The sequence below is a fragment of the Leiobunum rupestre genome, chromosome 7 (assembly GCF_980474605.1).
Source record: "Leiobunum rupestre chromosome 7, qqLeiRupe1.1.hap1, whole genome shotgun sequence".
Taxonomy (NCBI): Eukaryota; Metazoa; Arthropoda; class Arachnida; order Opiliones; family Sclerosomatidae; genus Leiobunum; species Leiobunum rupestre.
In genome coordinates, this window is record NC_143390.1 from 19,710,289 (window position 1) to 19,730,794 (window position 20,506).

The 20,506-nt window shown below is 34.7% G+C and overlaps 1 protein-coding gene and 1 pseudogene across 1 annotated transcript; both read right to left on the reverse strand.

Annotated features, from left to right (window-relative positions):
- Window positions 1–452: 452 nt before the first annotated feature.
- LOC149935059 (DNA oxidative demethylase ALKBH2-like) lies at window positions 453–2,960 on the reverse strand (annotated as a pseudogene).
- A 10,977-nt stretch (window positions 2,961–13,937) lies between these two features.
- LOC149935060 (uncharacterized) lies at window positions 13,938–20,217 on the reverse strand. The gene is made up of 3 exons (XM_090152818.1): window positions 20,151–20,217; window positions 14,044–16,314; window positions 13,938–13,976 (listed from the first exon to the last, which is right to left on the reverse strand). The coding sequence occupies exon 2, from the start codon at window positions 16,152–16,154 to the stop codon at window positions 14,073–14,075; it is 2,082 nt and encodes a 693-aa protein (XP_090008944.1). The 5' UTR covers window positions 16,155–16,314; window positions 20,151–20,217; the 3' UTR covers window positions 13,938–13,976; window positions 14,044–14,072.
- Window positions 20,218–20,506: the final 289 nt, after the last annotated feature.

The following is a 20,506-nucleotide window of genomic DNA, read 5'->3' on the forward strand; positions in this document are numbered from 1 at the left end:
ACTCCTATATAAACGAAAATACGAAATGTTTAAGGCGGACCGCGTCTGACATTTTAATTTGGATTAAATAAATTATGACGTGGTTAATCTTATTTAAATTAACGTCAATGATACTTCAATAAGTGTTCCATCGATTGCTCTAAAATTTAGAAATGCACCTCCTACAGCAGAAGGGATATAAAGGTTCAAACCAACGCTAAAATATCAGAATGACGGCGTTTAAGGCGGACCACGTCCGACATTTTAATTTCGATTAAATAAATTATGACGCGATCGTTGTTACTCCATCGTAATTTTATCTCTTTGAAAATAAAAACATTATTTTTACAGTCTTTATTTATCCAAACATATTTCGGGCGTAATTTTAAAATTACATAATTGTTTAAAAAATTTGTAAAGTTTCTACAGAATTGTACTGGTATTTTTTAAACAGTCTGTTTGCTTTATTTTGTTTACTTTTCTTTTTTTCGGAAATGTTTTCGAAAAGTCAAATTTAACCGTGGTTTTAGCGCCGCAGATCGAGGTAGCGAATGATACCAGAAATCATTGGTCGGGGGATGCATCATGAGTAGAGATCCGGTTTCAAGTTGAGTTTTCGGTTTGATTATCCTTGACTTTTTTCGTACTAAATCCTTGTGCCGGAGCAAAAACAACTGCCTTTTTTGACCAAGGGAAACGGACGAGATTGGTACTTTCGGATCCAGATCTGATTCGTTATCTCGATGCTCCCCTATGTAACTATTCCCATCTTTGTATCGATTTACCAATACAAAGTTGTAATCAGTCCCGGCAATTGTGGAAACTATTCAACATAGTTCTCGAAGTACGGAAGGCCATGGCTTGGCTGGAAACGTGTTACCGGAGAAACTATATTCAAGTCCGTCATTTCCAAACTCCACTTGTTGGCGTGGGATATTTATCCATTCGCCACGTATTCTGACTCGCGACATACGTCCGCTAAAGTAAGTTATCTCTTTCTCTAGGAAAATAAAAAGTTCTTCGGCAAATGAACTGTCAAGAAGACGATAGTAGGACAGTGCTAAATTTTCGTCGTGAAAGATATTTGGTTGTATTTTTAAGATGAAGGATTTTCTGATATTCAATGAATCTAAAACACACTTTTCATCCGTATCTTTCCTGTTAAATATAACGAAATTATAATCATTATAATATTTTTTCTTTTATTATCAGTAGTGTCTGGGACGTCATTTCGGTGGTGCAAGGTGGCCATTGCCCCCCTGAATTTATATAAACTAGTTTACGAATTAATTTGCATTTAACTACATTATAAACGTTCTGTTTAATATGATGTATTAATTGTCTATTTTTAATTATGCAAAAACTATTTCAATTAAAATTTCAAAAACATTGAATTTGACGCGTTTTTGCCCTTTAAAAACTTCCGGACCAGTGTTCCTAAAATGTAACTTTTTTCGAAAATACGCCATGTCACTGGTAAATAGTGACAAATATTGGCAAATTTGACAAATAATGGTATTTAGTGACAAATAGGGAAAAAATTGTACTCTTAGAACACTTAATTTACTATAACTTTTAGCAATGAATAAAATAAAATAAATATAAAAATAGCCTAAAAATGCTTTTATGGTATTTCATACGAAACATTTATTAGTATTTTTACTTTTTCTAATATTTGCCACTATATGTCAATTTGTCACTAAAAATCATTATTTGCCATGTCACTTTTTGCCACTATTTGCCACAATAAATGTCAGGTGGTATTTACCACCCGGGAACACTGTTCCGGACACTAATTTCCCTCCCTGAAAAATCCGAAAATGACGTCCCGGAGTTGTGTTTCGGTAAAACATTAGAGGCTGGCTCGAGCATGTGCTCGTGATTATTAATAAAGGTATTCTCACAGATCTCAAAACCGGATAACGATCCGTTTTGGTAGGAAATATATATAGTATATATATATTAATACTTACGTTGATGTTGTATTTCTTTTCTTGGGCACGTTCATATCTTTCTGCTCCAATCCTCGTTTTTCATGTGGGAATAGCTTCATATACAAAGTTTTGCCTAATACATTAAAGAAATGATTTTAAATTTTAAATTGCTAAAAACATTAAATTATAACTAATTGGATTTTAGAAGGTATTTAGCCTAGTAATTAGTTGTAGGATAATAACTTGTAGCTAAGTGTAGGTTCTACACAATGAAACTACGGCTACACTACTACAATTTCCCCCGCATGTTTTGAAGCGCTATTTTAACTTGTCTTTTTAAAATGGAATGGGTCTTACTTAAGAAGTTCGGTGACAAATTTATCAAATCAGTTGTCACCGAAAATGGCGCGGAAACATTACGTCCGGTTCGACTGGTCACCGTAAACTGTGCCTATCCAAGATGACAGAGACTTCCGGTTAGAACCTTCGGAGAAAGTTTACTTTCCCCCGTGGCTCTCCAGACTTCCAATGTGGTTTCATTTCCATTGATGTCGTCCACCACTTTAGCGGTAGTCCACACGGAACCAATTTTGAGGTTTATTTCCCTAAAAAAGTGTGCGAATAAAATCGTAATTGGTTATAAAGACTAAAATCAAAATCTTCCCGCACATGTCAAACAATACAAACGAAAATATTTTAAACTACATTGAAGTTTTGAATAAAAATATCTTATACATTAAAACAATAACGATACGGACACCAAATTGTTCAATGCGGGTACTTACAGTGATCCAAAGGGCAAAGGCTTGTAAACAGCAGTCGTTGCATAACGGCTAACAATTTAATTAAAGCTTTGAAAAAGCTGTTTTTGAATAATTTATAATATATCACACGGGTACTCTATTTGGACAGAAACAACTCGAAAGTGACCAAAAAGAGACGAAAAATTATTTTATTTAAAATCTACCCCCCCCCCTGTTAAAATTGACTCTTCTTTAGCGGAAATTACAGGTGACTCAGGGATTTCGTGCGGGAAAGCCCCACCATCGCGGTATTACATTATGGTCCGAGAATACCGATATTTGGTTTAGCCAGAGCCGAGTGGAATGTATTATAATGGAAATTGGGCGGAAATCGCACTATTTTTTCGCGCCTTTTTAAAGAAGTTCCAGGAAAGGGCTTATATATAAACTTCGCATACGATCTTATTTTACATTATTCGTTTAGAAGAGTTCCTAAACAACCGCCATTTTCTAATGGTGGTCCTCGACTAATTTGAGTTTTTATTTTGATTTGATATTTAGTGTGATTTTTTCTTAAGTGTACTTTTCGAGTTAGAAAACTAAAAGTTATCTCTCAACATTACTCGGATTTAAATCATCAATCAAAGAACTGACGGCTAATTTTCAAAGTAATAATTTTAATTTATTTACTTATGTATTTCAATTTATTTGTTAAACACTAACATGTTCATGGAGGTAAGCATGCAGTTCAAACTGAAATTAAATTAGTCTAGACGCTCCAGTTTAGGAATTAAAAGATGTTAAAATGTGTGTTTTCACGTAATCCGTTAATCAAAAGGCAGCTTATTTTGATATCTTGATTGTTATAAGATGATTTGTAAATTTGCCCCGCGTAAAAAAATTTATACCAGCATGGCGGCCATGGCCAAAGGTATGGCGTGACGTCATGCTGCCAAGTCCCTATTCGTGTTAAAGAACAAAGGATGTTAAATTATATATCATACGATAGGAAATTTAATCACATGGGCACAACAGCCTTTGTATTGGTTTGCCCACCCGCGTATGCGGCGTATCCTGAGGCTGGGCGGTGCACACTCTTTAACATAGGATGGTAAATTCTATATCAGACGATAGGAAATCACATGGCCTCATCAGCTTTTGTATTGCTTTGCCCACCCGGGTCTCCTGAGTGTGGGTGGTGCCCAAGTTTTAATCCTTCAACTTAGGATGGTATTTTATTTATATAAAGAGAGGAAATCACATGGCCTCAACAACTTTTGTATTGGTTTGCCCACCCGCGTATCCTAAGGGTGGGCGGTGCCCACTATTTAACATAGGATGGTAAATTATATATCAAACGATAGAAAATTACATGGCCTCAACAGCTTTTATATTAGTTTTCCCACCCGGGTCTCCTGATGGTGGGCGGCATCCATTCTTTACCTTAGGATTGTTAAAGGAAATAAAAATAAATAAATATATTTACATATTTCCCTGAACATCTATTATCGTATAGGTCGTATTGTTTACATTTTTTTTTATATTATACCTTTTTTAAACTTCGTTGTATGAACTTTTTCATGGCAAGCTACCCAGAGTACACGACTTTAAAGTATTTGGCACTGTGTGTTACGTCAAAACATCTGATGCACGGCGTCGTAAATGGGATCCAAAAGGCATATGTAGTTTTTTCGTTGGATATAACAATGATGTTGATGGTTTCAGAGTTGGATCCAAGAAACAAACAGGCTTGTATGCAGTAGAGATGTTGTTTTCGAACCAGAGTTAACCAGTTCTTTCAGAAGCACTGGTCCTTACGAACATCAGGACTCGGAAGACGCCGGTCATTCTGACGACGAGGACGGTTCGAACAATACCGTCGCTGCCATTTCATCTGGTCATTCTGCCGACGAGGACGGTTCGAACAATACCGTCGCTGCCACTTCATCTGGTCATGAGGACGTGGCACCAAAGATAGCGATACCTTATCCCATCAAGCGGCGAGACCATCATACAAGTAAAATGTCCCAACGACTATTCGAAGCTATGGTTGCAGAGATCGAAGAGCCTTCTACTTACTTTGAAGCTGTCAATTCGGAGAAATCAAAAGACTGGACTGACGCAATGGACGACGAAATTCTTTCATTGGCTGAGAATGAGACGTGGACGTTGGTGGATTTACCGAAGGGAAAAAAGGCTCTGTCTAATCGATGGGTCTTTCGTGTCAAGCTTCATGCTAACAACACCATCGCTCGTTATAAAGCCAGACTTGTTATCCGGGGATACTTACAACAGGAAGGCATTGACTACCATGAAACGTACGTACAGCCCAGTTGCCCGATACACCGACGGCTTGAGCCCGCCATCTTGTGGAGGTTGCAGTTTTCACTAGTTTCAAAGTGTAACGGCTTTGCTGTGGTGCAATTGAAGATGATCGTATCACGGAACACAAATTATCATCAAATACAAAATATTGAGTATAATTTTAAATTTCATTATTTAAAGTAATAATTAAGTTAATAATAAGGCCATTTTAGTTAAGTAGATATTTGTATTGTGTATTTGGTCAAGAATGTATTTATTTATGCTTGATTGGTATAAACAAATCGCCTAGGCTTAACTCAATAACGCGTCAATTTTTAAATTATCCCGTTAAACGCTATAATTTATAACTTTAATTATGATTCTGAGTGATAAATTTATATATATTATAGCTATCACTTTGAAGCAAAATAGCAGTTAAAAAAACACTTAGCCAACTTAATACTGTAATATATACAAATATTTCACCCAGAATCTCAATTATTGAAACTAAAAATATTTAGCATAGCTATTATATTATATTATTACCCTAGTCAGACTTAGGGAAGGTTGTTTTAAGTTATGATTCAAATGAATTTGGAAAAAATTTGCTATAGCTTTTAAGTATATCTTACACGATGATGGATACCAAAATTTCAAACTTAAATTTAGTAAAAGCTGGCTAAATTAAATTTTTTCACTGGTTAACATATTCAGTGGGTGAACAGAAGACTTCGCTCTGAAAACACTGAACCTTCCATCAGTCCAGTAACTTTACCATATGAAAATTTTTCATCAGGTCAATTGAACCAAAAACATTTTCTACGTTATTAGTACTTTGCACAGCTATTCTGACTTGAACCTGGTTTTTTAATGCTTGTTGGATTGAATGGATAAATTACTTCAGCTTTTATATGAATTATATAGGTAGGATAGAAAAAAATCTTATTCAAAAGCTGAAGTATATTTTGTTATTTAACACCATCACTTAAAAACAACCTTGCCCAAGTCTGATAAGCTGCGTTGGGTAATTTATCGATTCAATAATTGTAATTCTGGGAAAACAATTGCATGCAATTAAGTTATCACATTGAAAGAAGCTTCAGTGTTTTCATAGTGAAATGTAAGGGAAGTTGGCTTTAAATATAGTGGAAAATTACCTTTGTTATTCTATGTTCACCCATTGAGTATGGTAGCAGATGAAACAAAATTAATTAGCCAAACTAATACTGTAATATATGCAAAGTTTTCACTCAGAATCAAAATTATTGAATCCAAAAAATATTTAGCTATTTTATTATTACCCTACAGAGCTAGTCAGACTAAGGGAAGCTTGTTTTAAGATAAGTTAAAAATGAATTTGGAAAAAAAAATTGCTTGAGCTTTTAAATTTACGATACAGATTGGATCACATTTAATGTGATGATTCTGAGTGAAAAATTTGCATAAGTCAAAGTTATTGGATTGCAGGAAACTAGTGTTTTCAGGGTGAAATTTAAGGGAAGTTGCCGTAAAATATAGTTGAAAATTATCTTTTTAAATCTGAGTTCACCCAATTAATATGTTAGGAAGTGAAAAATTTCATATAGCAAGCTTTTATTAAATTTTATTTTGAAATTTTGGTATCCACCCTTTATCATATATTTAAAAGCTCAAGCATTTTTTCCAAATTCATTTTAACCAAATCTTAAAACAAGCTTCCCTACACATAACTGAACCAAGAAATATTTATCTACGTTATTAGTACTCTACACAACTACTCTGACTTGCACAAGGTTTTTAAAGTGATGGTTGAATTAGAATAAAAAAAAAAATTATTTCAGGTTTTATATAAATGATATAGGGTGGATCCAAAAAAAAATCTTATTTAAAAGCTGAAGTAATTTTTTTTAAATTGAACACCATCACTTAAAAAACAACCATGCCCAAGTCTGAATAACTGTGTTGGGTAATTCTAAGGTGGTTACATATTTTGTTCGATTCAATAATTGTAATTCTGGGGAAAAAAATTGCATGTAATAAAGTTATCGCATTGAAAGAAGCTTCAGTGTTTTCATAGTGAAATGTAAGGAAAGTTGGCTTTACATATAGTGGAAAATTACCTTTGTTATTCTATGTTCACCCATTGAGAATGGTAGCAGGTGAAAATAAAATTAGCCAGCCTAATTCTGTAATATATGCAAAATTTTCAATAAGAATCACAATTATTAAACCCAAAAAATATTTCGCTATTTTATTATTACCTTACAAAGCTAGTCAGACTTAGGGAAGCTTGTTTTAAGATATGGTTAAAATTAATTTGAAAAAAAAATGCTCGAGCTTTTAAATGATACAGGGTGGATACCCAAATTTAAGAAAAGCTTGCTAAATGAATTTTTTTTCACTTCCTAACATATTTAATGGGTGACCACAGACTGAAAAAGATAATTTTCAACTATATTGAAAGACAACTTCCCTTAATTATCACCCTGAAAACACTGAAGTTTCCTTCAATCCAATAACTTTAACATATGCAAATTTTTCACTCGAATCATCACATTAACTGAACCAAGAAATAATTATCTCTGTTAATAGTACTCTACACAGCTATTCAGACTTGCAAAGTTTTTAAAGTGAGGGTTAAATTAGAATAAAAAAAATGATATGTAAATGATATAGGGTGGATCAAAAATAAAATCTTATTTAAAAGCTGAAGTAATTTTTTTTTAAATTGAACACCATCACTTAAAAACAACCTTGCCAAAGTCTGAATACCTGTGTTGGGTAATTTTAAGGTGGTTACGTATTTTTTTATCTTCAATAATTGTGATTCTGGAATATAAAACTGCATATAATAAAGTTATGGCAGTGAAGGAAGTTTCAATGTTTTTACAGTGAAATGTAAGGGAAGTTGCCTTTAAATATAGTTAAAAATTATCTTTGTTAGTCTATGTGTGACCATTGGGTATGGTAGCAGATGAAAAATTTTATTTAACCAACTTAATACTGTTATCTAAGATTTTTTTTTAACCCAGAACCACAATTATTGGCCCAAAAGATATTTAACCACTTTTTTATTTTAAAAAGTTGGCGAAGTGAAAATTTTACACAGGTCTGCTACCGTATTCAATGGGTGAACACAAACTAATGATGTTTCTTTTCAGCTGCATTTAAAGGAAACTATTTTATTTCACTACGATAACTTTAATATATTCAATTTGGTTTGCCCTAAATCACAATTATTGAATCCAAAAATATTTAACCACCCTTTTATTACTTTACATAGTTATTCAGACTTTTTCAAAGTTGTTTTTAAGTGATGGTATCAAATTGAAAAAAAAAAGCTCTAGCGTGTATACCACCAAAATTTCACTTATTTTAAAATTTAAGTTACTGTTTTAACACCTCTAAAAAACCACCTTGCCCAAGTCTTGAAGTAGGGGATTACATTTTCTTTATTCAATAAATGTGATTCTGGGTGAAATGTAAGAGAAGTTGCCTTTAAATATCTTCAAAAATTATCTATCTTAGTCTGTGGTCACCCATTGAGTAAGCTAGGAGAAAAAAAAATCCATTTAGCTCCCTTTTTAAAATTGAGTTTGAAATTTGGTCATCTATTTAAACTTTTTTACTAAAAATAATTGTAATTGTATTTTAATCACTACCGCTGAAAGAACCTGCCTAAAATCTTAATGACTATGCTTAATGTGCATATGTTTTTGGTTCAATAATTGTGATTTTGTATGAAGAATTTAAGTATCTCCATCAATGGCAATCAAACAAGGAAGCTGAAGCTGATAATTTCAAAAAACATCAATTGTTAAATTAAATTAAAGGTCTTTTTTTTCTGCCTGTTACCCTTTAAATTTACTTACCTGCCGCACAAATACCCTGGTGGTAGGCCAACGTTTTCTGCAGTTGGCCTACCACCAGTATATTTGTGTGGAAGGAAAGTAAATTTAAAGGGTGACAGGAAGAAGAAAACCTAACCCTTAGAGTATTAAATAGCAGAAAATTCACGTTTATAATTTAATTTCACCGAAATACAAGTGTTAACGAACGTTGACAGATTTTATTTTATTAATTGATTTGAAAATTTGAACTTTAAATTTTATAAATTGTATAAGTATTTTTAGTAAAAACAATCTTGGTGAGGTTTATGCACTTTTTGATGTTTTAAAAATTTTGTTCACATAACCTGATTTGATTCAATTGCTGTATCATGTTTTTCAAATAAAAAAGTTCATCAATAATTTAGTTTTATCTATAATTTAAATTTAAAATGTACAATTATCATGTAGTAATTAATATTTGGAATTAATTTTGGGTAGGCCTATAGCCCCAGCATAATTTTCGCGACAACAGGATAATAAAGTTCTATTGTTAAATTACCGTAAACGTAATGGGAAATTTCATGTTGGAACAACAGCAATTTAAAATTTGCTGTTAATGGTACTTTGTATTTCTCGTGTCTAGAACAGGTTTTTACTTGCTACGGTTACAGGAAAAAATACCTGTAATTTTACAGGAATTTTCCTGGTAATTTTCTGCCAGGTAAATTCCTGTAAATTTTAACAGCAATTTTTAACAGTGCAACAACTGAACTATTCCTTGGCATTCAAATCTCACGTCTTGAAGATGGTTCTATTTTTATAAATCAAGAATCGTACGTCAGACAGATTCTCCATCGTTTCAATATGCAAGATGCAAACACGGTTTCGACACCAATTGAAAGGTCCCACGGTAATTTGAAAGATATTGAACTTAAGGGTAATTCCATGCCAAATCACCCGTTTTCGGAAACATTTTCCCACGGCACCATCCGCGATTTCGACGTTACTTTACACGTTAGTAATATAGATAGTTTTAGTGGGAAATACATATTTTTAGCCCAAAATTCAACGTAGTTTTTAAAATATGATTTTTTGAAAAAATGATGTCTAGGGTGTACATTTTCGAAATGCCGAAAATCTTGGTATGTGCGTACGAATAACTCAAAACGTATTCAAGATAGACCCACGAAACTTTTTATACTATAAATATAGGTAACAGTGAGTAACTAGGAAGTTTTTTCCCGAAATATGTAAATTAGGTTTTTAATAAAAAATATTTGAAAATGGCGATTTTAACTGAAATTTCGTTTTTTGAGGTATACTAAAGATGATGTTGTCGCCAAGATATTAAATCGGAGATAAATATGAGAGTTGATATTATGTTAAATGGACCCAATGAACACGAAAATAGCGCTGAAAGAAATCTCAGGAATTTAGTTTTTGAGTTATAGCTACGTGAACCGACCTATTTTTTTGAAAAACTACCAAACATGGTAGTGATTGCGGCAAAATTACGGTACGTAGGGAGTTGAAAATCAAAAAAAGATTGCCACCGCTAAAAAGCTAAGATTTTAAGCTACAAAATACGTAAAGAAAAAAGTTGTTTATGGGAGACCTAAATAACCAAAATCAAGATTCAATTTTAAGTTATTTCAACTTGCTACGTAAGTTCCAAAACTTCGCACACGTGTCGCAGCAAACTGTAACGTTTGTTTCTAGTTTCTACCCTTAGATATTCCTTTTTTACGGATTATGTCGTGGGCTTATCAGATTATAAACAGATAAACTAAAGATTTGGTCTGCTACAAACTTCCAAAATATCGTCTAGTCACAGTATACAGGGTGATAACTAAAAAACGATACAGAGCCAATTACTCAAAATGTGTTTTATGAAAGAATTTGAAATTTGCAGGTTACATAGAGGGTGCAGGGGGACAAATGACAATGGAAATTTCAATGACCTTGAACCAGGTCTTCAAGGTCATTCAAATTTTATCTCTAGAATCGTTAGGATTAAAAGAATGGTTCCAATTCGAAATGTGTTCTACGTTTAATTTTACGTCTAAACAGCTAAAGTGGATGTTTTTAACATTTTGTGTACACCACATGAACATTTCTTCAGGTTTTTGTATTTGGGAGGTTTTCGTTGCCTGTAGGCTCGCCTTGGCCACTAGCCGTTTCACGGTACCCCCAATTCTAACTTTAGAATTTATTTCAATTACTTATTTAGTTTCTTTTGTGTTTAAAACATTTAAACTAAAAAAATGTTAATAAAAGTACTTGGTACGTCTTAAATCAATTAATTAACGTATATTTTGGAGTTTTATTGGTATATTTACCTCGGGTAAAAAGTAATGTGACTTAAAAAACCTTGGCGGGCATTTTCCTAATTAGAACCATTCTTAAGTTCGTTTATTGCAAAATGGTTCTCGAGATAAATTTTGAATGACCTTGAACTAATGTTTCAAGGTCATCACAAGTTACAATTTACGAACTCAGTTTAGAGTTTCACGACAATTTTGATTCATTACATCTGGTAGTTTTCGATTTATAAGCCCTTAAAGGTCGTGTCTTGATTAGAATACCACACACGACCTTATGGTTTTTGGTCTTACATTTCTCGGCTTCCCATTAGTCAAATTAGATCGGGTCAAAGCTGTTTAGACTTAAAATTAAACGTAGAACACATTTCTAATTGGAACCATTCTTTTAATCCTAACGATTCTAGAGATAAAATTTGAATGACCTTGAAGACCTGGTTCAAGGTCATTGAAATTTCCATTGTCATTTGTCCCCCTGCACCCTCTATGTAACCTGCAAATTTCAAATTCTTTCATAAAACACATTTTGAGTAATTGGCTCTGTATCGTTTTTTAGTTATCACCCTGTATACTGTGACTAGACGATATTTTGGAAGTTTGTAGCAGACCAAATCTTTAGTTTATCTGTTTATAATCTGATAAGCCCACGACTTAATCCGTAAAAAAGGAATATCTAAGGGTAGAAACTAGAAACAAACGTTACAGTTTGCTGCGACACGTGTGCGAAGTTTTGGAACTTACGTAGCAAGTTGAAATAACTTAAAATTGAATCTTGATTTTGGTTATTTAGGTCTCCCATAAACAACTTTTTTCTTTACGTATTTTGTAGCTTAAAATCTTAGCTTTTTAGCGGTGGCAATCTTTTTTTGATTTTCAACTCCCTACGTACCGTAATTTTGCCGCAATCACTACCATGTTTGGTAGTTTTTCAAAAAAATAGGTCGGTTCACGTAGCTATAACTCAAAAACTAAATTCCTGAGATTTCTTTCAGCGCTATTTTCGTGTTCATTGGGTCCATTTAACATAATATCAACTCTCATATTTATCTCCGATTTAATATCTTGGCGACAACATCATCTTTAGTATACCTCAAAAAACGAAATTTCAGTTAAAATCGCCATTTTCAAATATTTTTTATTAAAAACCTAATTTACATATTTCGGAAAAAAACTTCCTAGTTACTCACTGTTACCTATATTTATAGTATAAAAAGTTTCGTGGGTCTATCTTGAATACGTTTTGAGTTATTCGTACGCACATACCAAGATTTTCGGCATTTCGAAAATGTACACCCTAGACATCATTTTTCCAAAAAATCATATTTTAAAAACTACGTTGAATTTTGGGCTAAAAATTTGGATTTCCCACTAAAACTATCTATATTACTAACGTGTAAAGTAACGTCGAAATCGCGCATGGTGCCGTGGGAAAATGTTTCCGAAAACGGGTTGTTCCTTATAGAGAGGCGGTTGGCAGTCTGAACTTTTTAGCTACTTGCACCAGACCTGATATATCGTTTGCCGTTAGTGTGGTATCACGCTTTCTGGACAGGGCAACCGCTATACATTGGATGATGGTAAAAATAATTTTTCGCTATCTTAAAGGGACACTTAAGATGGGAATCCTGTATCGAGCTAATCATAAACCTGGGACCTTGGAGGCGTTTAGCGACTCAGATCATGGGACGGATATTGATACTCGTAGATCAGTGAGTGGGATGGCCTTTTTGTACAGTAATGGAGCAATATCATGGACAAGCCGTATGCAAAGATCAGTGGCGATATCTTCAACCGAAGCCGAATACATGGCGGCAAGTGAAGCGGTAAAAGAACTTGTCTGGCTTAAAACTCTGTTCCGTGACATCTCCCCACTAACAAGTATTCTACTCCTTCAACTGGACAACATCAGCGCCATCAGGTTGATCAAAAATCCCGAATTTCACCAAAAAACTAAGCACATAGATGTGCGTTATCACTTTATCCGGGAAAGGTATATCAAGGGAGAGCTTCAAGTTGAACATGTACCAGGGTCGGATCAAGTGGCCGACCTCCTCACTAAAGCCGTCACACGTCAGACCTTGGAAAAGCTACGATCCCTACTCGGAATGGTTTTGGAAATTCCAAGTTCAGATGTTACTAAAATATAGTTCAAGGGGAAATATTGAAGGAAATAAAAAGAAAGAAATATATTTACATATTTCCCTGAACATCTATTTTCGTATAGGTCGTATTGTTTACATTGTTTTTTATATTATACCTTTTTTAAACTTCGTTGTATAAATACTCATTCAGGTTTTTGTGAATAAACATTCCTTTGCATTACTTTAATCGAGGCAGTTGTTTGATTAGTTTTATTCTTAACAAGGATGCCAATTTATATATCAAACAACAAGAAATCACGTAGCCTCAACAGCTTTTGTATTAGTTTGCCTATCCGTATCTACTAAAGTTGTATGGGTTTGTCCACCCGAATACACCGATGTGGAACTAATATTACGGTCTTGTTTACTTTTGTTTTCTGTGTTTTTTCGCGCACAAGTCAGCTTCTTGGCTTTGCAGATAGTTTTTCAAATAAATAAATAGTGTTGCGAATGGCGGTAGTGTCATTACATATTTCGTCTGCTAAGAATTGAGTTATTTCGTTCTAAATTAGGAGGTGTCGTTCTAAATTGAGAGGTGTTGTTCTAAATTTTGAGGTTTAATACTTTGTTACCGCCTCCAAAATATCGCCTTCTAGAACAGAAATTGATTGCTACGAGGACTGATCTAAGAAAAAACACTCGATCTTCGGGAAAACACTTTTATTTGGATCATTTTGATAAAAATGAAACTGAATGTTTTGGTAAGAAAAAAAGCAAGCAGTCTCGGTGAATTTATGAACGATGTCTGAAAAAGCCAACACGTATAAATTAGTTGGAACAAATACGAAGATGATATTAAATTGACAAATAACCTCGTGTTTAGTAGGTTTGGTTCTAAAATTCAGAAGTTTCGTTCTTCAGAACCGCATTCAACTTTGACCAGAGTTTTCGCGTTCATTGAGACACCCTGGTTGTTATCTCCAATTGGCCAACCTCCCAACTCTTCTAATTTGACGACCGACGGAACACCAACAAATTCCATGTAGTCATAAAGGGGCTCTTTTTTGATGGCGCTGACATCGACTGAGAGTCTTTCAGTGCCAAGGACCACTTCCCTCTTAACGGGTAGGGTCGAGGTTAGGTTTGCGTCAGGGTCGGGGTCGGGAACTTCGGGTTGTACGAAGTGGGCGGAGTCGGGGATTTCGGTGCCACCTTCAATTAATTCATTGGAGACGCGTCGAAGCTGCACCGAGCAAGAACGAACTCCCCATTGACGACAAAGGCTCTCAATCAGCCTTGGTCGTGACGGTGTTTGGTGTCCTGGATCTGGTTGGTGACCCGTCGAAGCGTCACTTCGGTTTGCGGGATGACCATTAAATCGAAGGAAAACATGGAAGTTACTTTTCGTGGGGAAGTTATGGTCGCAAATTAGGCCTTTGTGTGGCCTTGCCCTCTGAGCGTGACAAGCTTTTTTGTGGCGAGTTAAATTTATGTCGTATCTGGCCCAGTATCCGCGCTTTGGACTACCAGTTGGTTTCTCTCTCGTGTGAGTTCTTTTGTGATAAACCAACCGGGTTTTTCGTGAACACGCAAAATTGCACTGGTCACATTGAAATGGTTTTTCGCCCGTGTGAGTTCTTTTGTGGATTATCAAATTGCATTTTTGTGCAGACGCATCATTACACTGGTCACATTGAAATGGTTTTTCGCCCGTGTGAGTTCTTTTGTGGATAATCAAATTGCATTTTTGTGCAGACGCATAATTACACTGGTCACATTGAAATGGTTTTTCGCCTGTGTGGGTTTTTTTGTGGATAATCAAATCGGGTTTTCGTGCAGACGCGTCACTACACTGGTCACATTGAAATGGTTTTTCGCCGGTGTGAGTTCTTTTGTGGATAATCAAATCGGTTCTTTGTGCAGACGCGTAACTACACTGGTCGCATTGAAATTGTTTTTCGCCCGAGTGAGTTCTTTTGTGGATAATCAAATTGCATTTTTGTGCAGACGCGTAACTACACTGGTCACATTGAAATGGTTTTTCGCCCGAGTGAGTTCTTTTGTGGTTAATCAAATTGCATTTTTGTGCAGACGCATAATTACACTGGTCACATCGAAATGGTTTTTCACCCGTGTGAGTTCTTTTGTGGATGATCAAAAGTTTTTTGAGTGCAGACGCGTAATTACACTGGTCACATTGAAATGGTTTTTCGCCCGTGTGAGTTCTTTTGTGGATAATCAAATTGAATTTTTGTGCAGACGCATAATTACACTGGTCACATTGATATGGTTTATCGTCCGTGTGAGTTCTTTTGTGGGTAATCAAATTGGCTCTTTGTGCAGACGCGTAATTACATTGGTCACATTGAAATGGTTTTTCGCATGTGTGGGTTTTTTTGTGGATAATCAAATCGGGTTTTCGTGCAGACGCGTAACGACACTGGTCACATTGAAATGGTTTTTCGCCCGTGTGGGTTCTTTTGTGGATAATCAAATCGGTTCTTTGTGCAGACGCGTAATTACATTGGTCACATTGAAATGGTTTTTCGCCCGAGTGAGTTCTTTTGTGGATAATCAAATTGCATTTTTGTGCAGACGCATAATTACACTGGTCACATTGAAATGGTTTTTCGCCTGTGTGAGTTTTTTTGTGGATAATCAAATCGGGTTTTCGTGCAGACGCGTAATTACACTGGTCACATTGAAATGGTTTTTCGCCCGTGTGAGTTCTTTTGTGGGTAATCAACCCGGATCTTTGTGCAGACGCGTAATTACACTGGTCACATTGAAATGGTTTTTCGCCCGTGTGAGTTTTTTTGTGGATTATCAAATGGCTTTTTCGTGCAGACGCATAATTACACTGGTCGCAATGAAATGGTTTTTCGCCGGTATGTTTTCTTTTGTGAACAATAAAATATCCCTTATGGTTCGTGGAAAAGACGCACTCAGTGCACTTGTGTTTCTTCCCTTCTCGGCTGCTCATTTTGCCAGTTTCATGCTTTACGTTCTGCGCGTAATCTCTTTTGGGTTAGGAATCTGTCTCGCTGTTTCGACCGGCAGGATTTGAAACGTTGCTTTTAGGGCCTAAGCCCAATGAAATTCCAAGATTACCAATCACGAAATGGATTCGGCGGTCACCCCTTCTGGAAGTGAGGAATGAAATTAAATATTGTTTACTAACATCAGAGAAAACAACGAAAATGCCTTTGAAATTTGAGGGCAAATAACGGAAACCAATTAGTTTAAATAAAGGAAAACATATGATTAATAATTAAGCTTTCGCGTTCAATTTCAAATTGGGAAAGGCACCAGTCGTTACATTTTGATAAATTTATACAGGGTCTTTTTTTTTGCTCGGAAAAGTGTTTTTTTTCAAAAACTATTTATAGTACCGATTTCAAATTTGGAAGGTCAATTCTCTATACCGGGGGACATCAGTTTGAGAAATTTGAGCGTTTTCGGTAATGTTTTTCACCAATTTTGAAAAATTATTTTTCGACCACTAGGTGCGAGATAAAAAATTTCTATTATAAAGTTGTAGGCCGTCATCGAAAACCCTTAAAAATTGTTCACTCGACGAAAAACAACTTATTTATCAGTGAAAATTCGAGCTTGAAAAATTTACAAGTTGGTGAAGCCAAATTACGATTGTTTGAAACGATAATTGAAAAGGGAACAAGTCTAATACAAACGTAGTAGAGTTTTCACACTTGAAAAAATGTACACGTTTGGTTTTTAAATGCAGATATTTTATTCATATAAATTTTTACAAAACATTTTCAATAATATCACCATTGGCTGCAACACAGGTTTGTGCGCGGACAATTAAGTTCTCAAACGCTTTCTCTACCATTTCTGGTGTGACGTCTCGGCAAGCACTGATTATTCGTCTAATGAGTTCCTCCCTAGTTTCAATGGGCGTGGCGTATACCTTTGCTTTAACGAATCCCCAGAGAAAATAATCCAGCGGTGTTAGGTCAGGTGACCTTGCTGGCCAATGCACTGGACCATTTCTCCCTATCCACCTTTCAGGAAACTCGTTGTTGAGGTGCTCAGTTACTTGCCGGGAAAAATGCGGAGGGGCGCCATATTGCTGAAACCACAACTGACATCTTTCAGCCAATGGAAGGTCGTCGATTGCGTCACTCAGTTCGTTCTGTAGAAAATGTAAATACCTTTGGCCGTTGAGGTTCGTCGGCAGGAAAAAGGGACCAATCAAACGGTTTCCAACAAGTCCAACCCAAACATTGACCCGTTCAAATTGAACCTGGTGATGATATTCAAAACCCCAATGTGGGTTGATGTCAGACCAAAGATGGCTTGTTTTGATGATTAAATGGCCCATCTCTAGAAAATGACGCTTCGTCGGAGAACAAAACATGGCGCAAAAATTGTCTATCTTCTTGGACAGCATTTAGTAACCAGTTGCTAAATTCATAACGTCTTTGATGGTCTCCGTCAATTAGTCCTTGGTGGAGCGTAGCTCTGTATGGGTGATAGCGATTCTTACGAAGAATTTTCCACACACGATTTGCAGAACAACCCAAATCAGCAGCGGCGTTAGCGCAACTGTGACGAGGATATGCCACAAAGTACGCGAGTACATTGTTCTCGAAGTCTAAATCCGGTTGACCCCATCCGCGAAACCTAGGTTGCAAGTTACCAAATTGATTGAAATCGTGAATTGCTCGTCTTACTGTATTTACAGATGGTGCTCCATTTGGATGTCTTTCTGCGAAGATTTCAGTCACTCTTCTAAGGTTTTGCGCTGCTTCTCCATTGTAAATGGCAACTATCTCGGTACGCTCAGCTACTGAATAACGAGGCATTGTTCGAAATATTATCAAACACTGATAATACTCTCCCAAAGTTTTCCTTTAAATACCCAATGCATGTTTAGGATTGACCTATAGCCTCGTGTTTTTTAAATCCGGTCGTTTTTTTAACCAAAGTTTCAACTGGATTAGGTAATTCGGTTTCAATTATCGTTTCAAACAATCGTAATTTGGCTTCACCAACTTGTAAATTTTTCAAGCTCGAATTTTCACTGATAAATAAATTGTTTTTCGTCGAGTGAACAATTTTTAAGGGTTTTCGATGACGGCCTACAACTTTATAATAGAAATTTTTTATCTCGCACCTAGTGGTCGAAAAATAATTTTTCAAAATTGGTGAAAAACATTACCGAAAACGCTCAAATTTCTCAAACTGATGTCCCCCGGTATAGAGAATTGACCTTCCAAATTTGAAATCGGTACTATAAATAGTTTTTGAAAAAAAAACACTTTTCCGAGCAAAAAAAAAGACCCTGTATACATTTTAGAATGGCTGTTAACATTTTTGAAAAATTCGCTCTCGCTTTGTGTAATTTTTGGTTGAATTATCACTGTACGAATAATAGGATTAAGGACCTTCAAACTATTCCTTGGTTAGGAAAATACTGAAATAAGATTTTAATAGCCTTTTAAGTGTTTATGCTGATTTTATTATAATATCAAACAATAAAATTTTAAATCGGGGGTATTTAGAATATGAGCCCCTTTGGCTGTAAATAAAATATTTATCTAAATTTGAAAATATTCGTCCCCGCGTACTCGGTTGCACGCAAAACTGCGAATCAGAAATAATATGTCGAAAAGCCAATATTTCGTCGTTAAGTTTCTCAGTTCAACCAGTTGTAAATTGGGCTGAAGTGTAAAAAGGACCTTATTGAAGGGATATTAAAAATGGGTAATGGTGTCAAACAGCGCACAAATATTAAAAAAAAATATTCTGCGCTGCTGCCAACTCGTATTAAAATACTAACCATGTTATATTTAAATTTAATTAGATATTGGTTATAATAATACGGGTGACACTGCGGAACTTGATAGTACTGAAATATAAATCAACTTTCAATAAACTAACTAGTAAATAATAATGAAGTTTAAAAAAATTAAAAATAGATACGAACGCAGCGTACAATATGGAATTAAATGGTGATTTTGTAAGCTGATATTTTAAGAGTACAAAATTTAAATACTGACATTGATCGAACAGTTAAATTTGAACAACCACTAACTAATAAAATAGCTTTGATAAAAACCTTTTTGTAATATCAATTAAAAGTCGGTTTGCAAATGGTAGAAATCGCTCTGGAAAATGTAGAAATCACACTGGAAAGGGTAAAAATTATTTATTACAACAACGTAACAAATTATAGTTCAGCAAAAACCGGAGTTACATGTCCCAGTCATCTGTATAATAATTTCCACACACTTTTTAAAATTTGTGAATCACTAAAACTCACATTCTGTTTTTCTAATTTTAGTAATAATTCTATGATTAGTTCTAAATTATTTACAATTACCACCATTCAAAATTATACAATGTCAATATTTGATTTTAATACAGTTTAAAATACATTAATGCATTATGTTTCAGTCGGCAAAATGTATTAGTGATATTTAAGTGGTGGCAATTTTAAATTAAATGGTCGTAGTGGTAGTATTACATCGTTTATATTTCCTCTGCTATAAACTCCCCCACTAAAGTTATTTTATTATTCGATTGACCACGTTTACGAGTGTAATTTAAACAAGATTTTTGTTTTTTTTTACTGGAACTATCGCGCCATCTGTTTTAGTTGTTTTAATTTGTATGCAATTATTTATGTTTTAGTGCTTTTTTATTCCTGCGTTGTTAATTATAAATATTTTTAAAAAGTGTTTGTTAATTGAAGACATTATTTCCTTTTTTTAATTATTGTTTAAAAGCACATCAAAATGTTTTATTATAAAGATAGGTCCATAGGTCAATGTTGTTTTGTCGTGTACCCTACTGTAACGTAAAATTAATATTTCGCGGCTTTCCCCTGGTACTGGCGATGTCACGCTTGTGGTTTTTTCGTGTACAAGGCTTAGTTTAAAATACTCAAATGTAATAATGTTCGTCTTCATAATTGAACAAAACTAAATTTAAGTATAATTCTTGCGCCTACCTTTATTAATGTAATATGGCATACTTTGTCGTAGTAGAGGTATATCTTTTAGGAATTACGTGTTATTTTCTTTGTGGATTAGTTTGCATATTTCGTCAATTCGCCCGAACGTTTTTTCACCCGTGGAATTTTATCAACGACGTCAATCTGCCAGAATTCTAAAAGTTGGAAAAGATAATATTTACGATGCCGTGGAGTACCCGACGAAACCGAATAAAGCTATGGTCGTAACTACGGCGTAAAACATTAAAAAATGCTTTAAAACTTTAATAACATAACGGAAAAATTACCTAACGCACTAAAAACTTTGTTTACTATTAATAATAACCAAAAAAGCCAAAATTATCTAAAAATAC